We start from the raw sequence: 10,508 nt of genomic DNA on the forward strand, positions 1-10,508 counted from the left end.
ATAACCAGAATAACTTAAACGTCCTCCTTTGGTCCAGTGGCTGATAGTTGGGCTCATGACCCTGAGGCCCCGGGTTCGAATCCCGTTGAAAATATATCAAAAGTAATTTTGTGATCCCAAGTTTGGTAAGGACGTAACAGGTTGTCAACCTGATCGTCCGAAAGTTAAATAATCCGTGCTTTGGATGGCAAGTTAATCCGTCGGTCCCGGTTACTAATTATTGACCCTGACACCAGGGTTGACCATAATAACCACGAGGCAATAAGGAAAGTATTTCCCTAGGACACCATGGTATGGCTACCACGGCCACGCCACCAACACAATGCATGCAGTTTTGTAAAGGGTACCTCGTCTGGTTGCGCAACCAAGTTGTTGCTGGCAACTGAATCCCGGATAATTTAATTTCCTGAAAGTGTAAACTTTAATACATCAAAGTGTTCTTACAATTCCTTTTCACCGATTACTTAAATGGACCTTCTAAAAGCCAGGCCACACGATGCATTGAGGGTTGAACTTCGTCGTTCTAAACGTAACGACGTGCAATGTGAGTTAAATACACAATCCAACTACTTAGTAATCTTTTTTAGTATGACGAAACTCCGACGTCGTAACGGAGCGCCAAGCATCGTGTGGACTATTTCTTATCTGTTCACCCCCCGTATTTACTAGTATTTTTATAAAAAATAATATCAGTCCTCTTTGATCCTTCTTTTATTGTAACTTCAAATACCTAAAAGATAAAAATAGATAGCCCCGGTAAGGATAAAAGAAAACAAAATTGTATGTGGAATTTAATTGTAATTCTCAGTCTCTGTGGAATGTCTTAATTTTAAATTAAATTATTATTACTAGACTTCTTAACGACTTCCTTGGTCCACTGGTTAAGCGGACGACCCGGGTTCGAATCCCGGTGGGGACGAACCACAAAAATCTATTTGTGATCCCTATTTTGTTTAGGACATTACTGGCTGATCACCTGATTGTCCACATTCGGAAGGTACGTTAAGCCGTTGGTCCCGGTTATTACTTACTAATGTAAGTACGTAGTCGTTACATGAGTCATGTCAGGGGCCTATGGCGGCTCAATAATAAATTGAGCCGCCATAGGCCCCTGACATGACTGCCGTGGTACTCCCCCAGTTCTGCCGTGTCACGCACAAGTCTGCTATCTTAAAATAGTCGAGTTACGAATAACCAGTGCAAAAGGGGTTTATATCCTATACTTTACATAGTTCAGTAATAACATTTTAAAATTTATTGATACTTTTTGAGATACAGAGGTTGACAAAGTCTGCTAACTTGATTTTTTTGCATGTGGGTCACGCCTAACTCATCTAACTAGAAGTTACAATAGATAGGCGTGACTACGACGAAGGTAATCCTAGCGATTCGCGACATTCTTTGTACTTGCAAACCCGGCGCCCATGGAAGAAACACTTCCTGAATCTGAGAGAGAAGTCGAGGACCCAAAATGCTTTGAACCAGGCATAAAGGGGAAATATTTTTTGGTTTGAATAAGAATGGGAAACTTCTTTAGAACAGTGATACTACCTGGGACCGTTGGTCAAAGGATCGAGTTTTGCAAGAACCAGCAATGGCAGGATACAATACCGAGCTGGAAAACTGTTTGTTGTGAGAAAGCAAACTCAAATGTGATGAGGATGATAAGGTCTTGTGACTTTTTCTTGTTGAATAAAGAATCGCAATAGATGTAACCCTGGACTTTCATAACTGAGCAAGCGATGACATCATCGCTATTAATATTATTTTTAGTTTTGATCATGAATTGCAGCATCAAAATCGTAAATAGTTCATGAGCACAGGGTTATTTTGTTTATTGCTTTTGTTCCTAGATGATTCTCGTTCGCCGAATGCGATTTTTTGTAAAACATTTGTTGAACCTTTGCTGGGTTCGGCTTCTTCAAGGGTTCTATGTATTCTGGAAGCGGTTTTTGTAGTTTGTCGCGAAACGGATTCAGGTTTTGTGGACTGATGGTCTGTGTTGTCGATTTATGTGATAATCTGTCAGATCGTCAATCTCTTTTACTCTCGAGAATTCAAGAGTTCGCGGTGCAACCACCGGTTCCAGGTGCAAGAGCTTTGTGTATTCTGCAGTCATAAGTGAGGACGAGTTGATTGATCTCATCATGGCCAGGAAGAGAATTATATTTTTCTTTTGTGAGGTATAATTGTCACAATTCAAAGCCAAGTTCTTGTGGTTGCAAGGGTTGTTCAATACAGAGACAGAATGCTGATGCTATATTGTGGACTTTTCAGCCTGTAGTGGAACTGCCTTTCACGCAAAGTAATCCTTTACGGTTGGTTTCCACATCCATAGTATGTACATAATGATCCTAAGCTAAAAGCTTTTTTGGCAGTACTTTCAATTTTAAGAACATCTTTTGAATATCTACGGGTTTCATATGTGGAATAAGTCCCATAGATGTTTAGAGGGCGATCTAAAAAATAATGAAGGTACCTACTGTTGACGAGGTTTTTGCTGTGGATGTGCAGGAGGCTATTTGCATGCCCGGGCTAGCTGTGGGGATTGTTGTTTTCAAGAACGTTGGTTCTGTTCATTGAGACGTTTGTCTCAAGGGTGAAATATGATGCTGTGTCTTGAGGCATGACAAATTTCTACTTTGAAGTACAAACTTCACAGGATCCATTCTTGTACATTCTTGTTGAGAGTGGAGATCCATTTTCAGCAATGATCGTCTTAATTGACTCTTCTACGCTTGTGGCTGCAAAAAGCGTAGGGGGTGTGTTTCGAGCCGGTGCAAACTTCCATCGTGTCTGGTACAGTTCGTGCTTGCATAGCAGACAAGTTTTCGGGAGAGGGGGAGTTATGCAGTCTAGCAGATTGTGTGGAGAAAGAGTAAATGAGTCGTGGGAAAGTACGACACTGCAGACTCTTGGCCACGAAAACTTTATTTTGTTTTGCGACGAACTACTGGAAGGCAGAGTGACTCAGTCACTCTGAAATCATCGGGACACATGCACCACCTCTTACTAAAAACATCTGTTGAACCCTTACTAAATTCAACTATCCTCAAGGCTAGCACACCACACCCCCTTAGAAACACCTTCCAGTAGTTAGGAGTAAATAAGTCCCACGACTTATTTAGTCTTTCTCCACACAATCTGCTAGACTGCATAACTCCCCTTCTCCCGAAAACTTGTCTGCTATGCAAGCACGAACTGTACCAGACACGAAGAAAATTGTGAGGAGGAATTAATCGATTCCTGAAGGTTATGCCTAAAACATTTTAAGCATGGCATTGTGATTGATGATTGCAATCATGCTGTTGGAATCCCATTTTTTTCTTAGTATTGAAAAGAAGTTTGAACATAATTATATATTTCACAAATATTTTTTCTAAACATTCTTTATATTTTAGATTATTTTATTTAAAATTATAAAATAACATAATTCTGAACTCCTGATTGCTGATTGATGAATGTGTACGAAGCAAAAAAAAGTATGTCAGGGTAGAAAAAAAGGAATTCCCAACTTGTACATTAATATTTCCAATTTTTCAGATATCAAAATTAAACTAAGTACTTAATATAAATATTTTCCTTGTATCTATTTCACTTAGTCTACTCAACCCAGGCTACCCCAAAAGCAATCCTTATAGAAAGCTTGTAACGCTCATCTCTTACAACTAATAATTAGCATAGATAGATTAAAGATAATAACAAACCGGCTGCATGTGCCAAACTCTGCTAACTTAACATAGCACAGACCGTGTGACCACATCTCTATGGAAGGGTGGTCATGCACAACTCTTAATCTCGATTTAAATAAAAAGTATTATAATAAAGAAAAATATCAAAAGTGCCTGTTATTCAGAGTACTTTTTAGAATATTTTCTGATATTTTGATGACAGATATTTCACTTAATACTAACTATATAGACGATTAACTGAAAAAAACTTTAAAGGCGATTTACTCAAAACAGCATTTTTTGAGATAGCAGAGATTCGTATGACACGGCAGAGTTGGAAGATCGCTTGACTCTCAATGTGAGTCCGCAGATTCGAAGTAAAAGTAAAAAGTGACTGTATTATATCTATTATAGGTCACTGTTACTCCACAACAGGGCCCAACAATTCAATGACAAAACTCGTCCCCATTCGCGCCGCAAGCGTCTGGAATCAGATTACTGCGCTCTGAAACTGCGTTCGGGAAAAATCGGAAAATTGCCGAAAAATCCGTATCGAACGTTCCCGCGCACTTGCCAAAACGCTACTCGGTCCCGACGCAACTGGATTATACCAGATAATACCGGATTTCGCCGGATCTTCCTCGCGACCGTGCCTATAAAGTGCTAAATAAAAACAAAAGAGTAAAAAAGATTGTTTTAGAGACAAAGAGTATTAGTTGCAGCTACTTAACAATCCAGTTGACGGAAGCTGTGTTTAATCTGTTTAAGGATGCATAAAAACCTATTTTACAACTGACGTTCAAAAATGCTTCGAATTTTCAACTCGGGAACTGTTTTAAACTAGAACTTTTTAGGAGGAACTGTTTTCGACATTGTTGTGCAAACTGGAAGCAATTTATAGAGACTACTGTTAAGTACATACTTAGTAAATTACAATATATTATATGTTATGTATATAGTCAGAATTCGCAACAGGCAAGTTAGGAAGGTATAAAAAATTAATAATTGGACTCCATAATCCCGAGATATGGAAACGACATACAAATAATAATAATAAAAACGTTTATTTCGAACAAACCACAACACACTATACATTTAATTACACAATTTAACACAAATATAAATACATTTTGTACGTTATTTACCCTGAAGGCAACACTGATTTTTAAAAGATATATATTTTTTTGTTATTAGGTAAGAATTTCAGAGAAATATTCTTTTGTTTCATACTTTTTAGAGCACAATTTTTCCGTGTTACAGTTTTTATTACTTTTTTATTTTAGAATCTTATTAATTGAGATAACGTGCTTGCATTATGTTATTTTAGATATGGTTTGGATATAAAAATATATTCCTAACTGTAGATGATAGGCTGATTAAAACGCGAAAACTTTAGGAAAACCGAAAATCGCTGGTGCGAGCGGTAAGCCAACCCGACGGCGGAAATTGACTTAAAAAAAGTATTCGAGGGTTATTAAACAAAAAATATTATATGTTGGCTGTAGCTACCCACAAACGATTTTATAAATTTATTTCAAAACAAATACACTAGATGGCGTTACATGTACCAAAAATACTATAATAGGTTTGCAACATAACATAAGATCACGGCCATTCCCAACCAGGGCAGCCAATCGTGATATTTTAATTTTAGTGAGTAAATATTAATGTGCGTCGCCTACATTCCACCCCCTTAGTGATGACTAGTCATCACTACAACCCTCAGGCGTGAGGAGGGCGACGCGAGTGGCGGGTCGCCGCAGCGTGCCAGTGCGAGTGCGCACATCTACCACGCGGATGCGCCCGTCATCACCGGAGTGTGTCGCACTCACTATACCGTGCCGCCATGTTCCACGTTCTATGTTTGGGTCTACTATTAACACGTAGTCTCCTACGCGTAAGGACCTATGCTCCCTAGTCCACTTCTGTCGCGGTAACAAAGTGGGTAAATACTCCCTAAGCCATCGTGACCAGAACATATCCGTCAGACGTTGCGCAATTCGCCACTGCTTCCTTAAGTTGAGATCCACGTCCTCGTATTTTCCAAAAAGTGACCCATTTGAAGAAGTGCCAATCAGAAAATGGTTGGGCGTCAACGCCTCAGGGTAATTTGGGTCTGTTGACACGTGGGTTATAGGCCGACTGTTGACGAGGGCTTCTACCTCGGCCATGAAGGTTGAGAGAGTTTCGGTGCGGGGCGCACGTTCCTTCAGTACAACACGTAGTGCTGTTTTAACTGTGCGCACCATTCTCTCCCATGCTCCTCCCATTTCAGGCGCGCCTGGGGGTATGAATCGCCACTCGATTCCTCTCACTAGGCCATCAGCGCGCAAAGCGTCTGCGTCGAGATCAGCAATGCTGCGTTTCAGTTCGGTATCTGCTCCCCTGAGGTTCGTTCCATTATCGGAGTAGATCACGGCGGGTGCTCCTCTTCTGGGTATCATTCTACTCAAACCCATGATGGTGGAGTCAGTGGTGAGCGACTCCGTTATTTCAACGTGCACGGCTCGAACCGTTAAACACGTAAATAACATGCCGTAACGTTTGTGCCTTCTTCGACCTATTGTGACCTCTATGGGACCGAAGAAATCAACACCAGTAAATGTAAATGGACGACGGCTGTGCTGCAGGCGGGCTGATGGCAGGTCGGCCATGCGCTGCGGCTGCGGTGCTGCACGGCGATGTCTACAGAACAGACAACGTGCTGCTACCGCTCGTACGGTTGGTCGCAGTCGTAAAATCCAGTAGTTTTGTCTCAATTCGTTAACTACCAGCTCATGAGCTCCATGGAGGGCTCGTCTGTGGTAGTACTGTACGAGCAATATGGTCGTTTTATGCTTACCGTCGAGGATGATAGGTCTCTTGACAGGCCCGTGTACTCCTTCAATTTTATTAATACGGCCTCCTACTCGCAGTAAGCCAGCACCGTCAAGATAAGGGGTTAATGATAACAAACGACTATTTTTATCCAATGGTTTGTTTTGCTGTAAGCAGACAATCTCATTAGAAAAAGAATCATATTGACTCTTTTTTATCAATATCTCCTCTGCGGTCTTTAATAATTCCGTATTAATGTACATATTTTTACGCTGACATTTTTTAATAAACAATAAAACACGTGCAGTTGTCATGAGCAATCGAATCCATGATGAAAATCGAGATTCATCAGGTGCCGGTGACTCATTACGGTCCGCCGACGATATAACATTAACATGTTTTTGTTCACATGTTACGTCACCAAAGGACTTTGAACTTTTCAAATCCTTAGGCCATTTATTTTCGGATTCATATAAAAAGCTAGGTCCCCGAAACCATGCATCCTTGAAGTTCAGCGGGGGTGATTCCTCGCGGGTCGCCACGTCGGCCACGTTTAAGCCAGAAGGCACGTGCCGCCACTCCGATATAGCTGTCAGCTCATCAATCTCGCCAAGTCGGTGGGCTACGTACGGCTTATAGTTTCTAGGGTCGCTGCGAATCCACTGCAGCACTGTATTCGAATCGGTCCAGAAATATCTCTTGGCAGGCTTTATATCTTTATGTTCGTCCTGAACCATATGGGCGAGTCGAGCAGCAAGTACGGCTCCCTGTAGTTCGAGTCGCGGTATCGATACAGGGCGCAAAGGCGTAACTCTGCTTTTGCTCGATACAAAACATATTAATATTTTGCCATCGGAACGGATAAAACGCCAGTACACAACTGCGGCAAAAGCCTTTATGCTTGCGTCACAAAATGTATGCAATTCGGTTGTGATGATGGTAGGCTCGATTCCCTGGGTCTCCGTAATGTCATAACATTGTGTCCAAACTCCTGCGTTCGCATAGCAACGTGGTATACGCAATGAGTTTAAAAGTTTTAACTCGTCAAGCCACTTTAACCATTGTGCGTGTTCGCTAGGTTGGATGCGGCAGTTCCAATCAATGCCACTTCGATGGACATTCTGAAAAATAATTTTACTCTTTATAATAAGAGATTAAACGATACCTTGAAACCAAACGTATCATCTGTAGGATGCCATATCAAACCTAATGTGCGCTCAGTTGTATTCATAGCTCCGTCCTTGAATTGCACAGCTGACTGTGCGAGCGCATCGGGATCTATGTTACGTAACACTTGTTTGTCATTACTGGACCAACCTCTTATTTCGAACCCGCCGTGTTTATGTATTTGAGTAATTTCTTTTATTAATTTAATTGCATTGTTAGCGTCGGGGGTCGAATATAAGCAGTCGTCCATATAATGATTATTTACAATAACTTGTACCGCTTCTGGATATAAATCCTCATATTTTGATGCATTTTTATTTTTAATATATTGAGCAATGAAAGGCGAACATGTTGCACCGAATATTAAACTTTGCATCGCGCATGATTTAATTGGTGTGTCAGGTGATTCCTGCCATAAAAACCTAAGAACATGTTGATCTTGATGCCTGATTTTAATCCTTAAAAACATGTCCCTAATATCACCAATAATAACCACTTCATGTTCCCGGAATCTCAGCATAATTCCCAAAAGTGAATTATACAAGTCCGGACCGGTTAATAAATAGTCATTCAAAGATGAACCCCGTACCTTTGCTGCGGCGTCAAATACAAGTCGCAACTTACCCGGTTTGTTTGGATTATGCACACCAAAGTGTGGAAGATACCATAGGTGGTTAGCGGAGGGTTCATTTTCCCGTAGTTCTCGCGCATAACCACTGGCAAACAATTTGTCTACCTCGTTTCTATACCGATCTGCGTATGCGTCATCTTTTATGAATTTACGCATTAATGTCTGCAGCCGAGAAAGTGCAGATTCGTGTGAATCAGGCATAGTAAATACGTCATTCTTGAATGGCAAGCCGACCTCCCATTGATTTCCGATAAGACGTGACGTATTATCTAATATTTGTATCGCTCTTAAATGATCGCTATTCTCTCGACGTAAAGTTGAAATTCCTATCGAGTCTAATGAAAAATATTTTTTACATTGTTCGTTTAATTCGTGAATATCGACATCATTAGAGTGAGCGAGATGGAACACATTGGCAACATTAGAGTGAGTGCGACCACAATAACCGTGAATAGACCAACCCAATATACATCGTGATGCATAAGGTTCATTTTTGTTTCCGTTAATTATCTCAAGGGGTGCAATTAAACAATAATTATCCTCGCCGATAAGTAACCGGGGAACTATACGACTTTTACACACATATTGCTTAATATCAGATAAATGTTTACAATCCAAATGATTAATAACAGACAAGTTCTGTTCCGGTAAACGTAACTTAGACAATTTACGTAGTTTAATATCGTGATAATCATTATAGTTCTGTCCACTTATCTTAACATGTACGGTCGGCGTATCCGATTGAAATACCTCCAGTCCGAACGCGTCGATGAACTTTATGTCACTTGATTGTTCACACTTGACACCCAGTTCGGTGGCTAGTTCTGCGTCGATGATTGACACCGAGGCCGCATCGTCCAATAGTGCGTAGGTTTTCACTGTGCCGTTAGGTCCACGTAAGTTCACTGCAACCACCTTTAACATGACATGATCCGTAAATGTGTGTTCATCACTAGTATCACCATTAGATACGATGTGTGCCACGGTGCTGTACTCCGACGGCTCGGGCGGCGACGACGGCGGCGCTGTTCGCGATGACGACTCGTCGGCCGGCTCAGCTGATTGTGATGACGTAGGCTTTGTCCAGTGTAGCATCTTGTGGTGTGCTAGTCCGCAACCATCTATGTCGCACACAGGCGCACTGCATGCATTTCTATCGTGTCGTGATGTTAAACAACAATAACATAACTTGTGTAGTTTTATAAACCTCCATCTGTCGCGCCGCATTGCTCGTTTAAACATGCGACATTCCGGTAGCGGATGATTAGCCTTTTTACAAAATGGACATAGTTTACTCTCTTCTACAGTAGCTGTTGCAAATATAGGCCTATTAGTACGGAATTTATTGTCATCCGTCCGTTTCATCGGTGCTGATAACTCCGTCGGTCTCCGTTGGTCGCGTATATTTGGTATGCCAATCAAAGATAGCATTTCTGCCTCGTGCTTAAGAAAAGCTCCGATTATTTCCAACTTTGGCTTGCTATCTGTCCATTTTTGGTAGGCAAAATCGGTCCATTTACCAATCAGGGTGCTCGGTAACTTTGATAAAATAATAGATACGAGCTCGGGGCTACGAAGATAATCCTCTTGTTTTAGTGCGCGTATAGCGGCTATGCTGTTATTAATTTTAATTGAAAAATTAATAAGGTCGTACTGGTACGAAGCAGGTAACACGGGTAACTTTTTCAGTTGACTTGTCAGATTGATTATGATAGTGTCTGGACGACCAAATCTCAATTCAAGGGCTTCCATAACGACCGCAGGCGCGGTGTTACCGATAAGCAGGTCGGTGACTGCCTCCTTCGCGTCGCCTCGTAGTGCTTTACGTAATCTCCACAGGTTTTCAGACTCACTGAATTTACAGACTTGTGTGGATTCGTCGTAAGCACACTTGAAGTGCAACCACTCAACACAATCGCCACTGAAAAAAGGTAACTCACGAGGCGTAGACATGCGACTGAGTAGACGGCTCTCCTGCTGGGTGGAGGAGGTCATCATCATGTCCTTTAAGGTAAGCGCTAGTTGCTGAATACTGTCACTAGAAACACCAGCAGTAGCAGCGGGCTGCTGGCTACTTAATGGCGCTGTTGGCTGCTGTAGATGGATGTGGGTGCGTTCCGAGTGACCTTGATTTAGCCATTCCTCGACGTGAGATTGCACTTGGTTACGAGAGTGGCCAGTAGCTACACTGCCGTCTTCACTCTGGGACTCTTCAGCATCTA

General features: G+C 41.5%; 1 protein-coding gene across 1 annotated transcript; it reads right to left on the bottom strand.

The window, feature by feature from the left end:
- Positions 1-5,025: 5,025 nt before the first annotated feature.
- LOC126375648 (uncharacterized) lies at positions 5,026-8,985 on the bottom strand. The gene is made up of 2 exons (XM_050022689.1): positions 8,280-8,985; positions 5,026-7,609 (listed from the first exon to the last, which is right to left on the bottom strand). Exons 1-2 carry the CDS (start codon positions 8,364-8,366, stop codon positions 5,375-5,377), a joined length of 2,322 nt encoding a protein of 773 aa, XP_049878646.1. The 5' UTR covers positions 8,367-8,985; the 3' UTR covers positions 5,026-5,374.
- Positions 8,986-10,508: the final 1,523 nt, after the last annotated feature.

This window comes from Pectinophora gossypiella, chromosome 19, assembly GCF_024362695.1.
Source record: "Pectinophora gossypiella chromosome 19, ilPecGoss1.1, whole genome shotgun sequence".
NCBI classification, from domain to species: Eukaryota; Metazoa; Arthropoda; class Insecta; order Lepidoptera; family Gelechiidae; genus Pectinophora; species Pectinophora gossypiella.

Excerpts from the sequence above, each read along its gene's own strand:
- LOC126375648 (XM_050022689.1), bottom strand. The coding sequence starts at position 8,366 with ATGCGCGAGAACTACGGGAAAATGAACCCTCCGCTAACCACCTATGGT. Across the intron at positions 7,610-8,279 it reads GCATAATCCAAACAAACCGG|AATGTCCATCGAAGTGGCAT; the intron begins GTAAGTTGCGAC and ends ATTATTTTTCAG.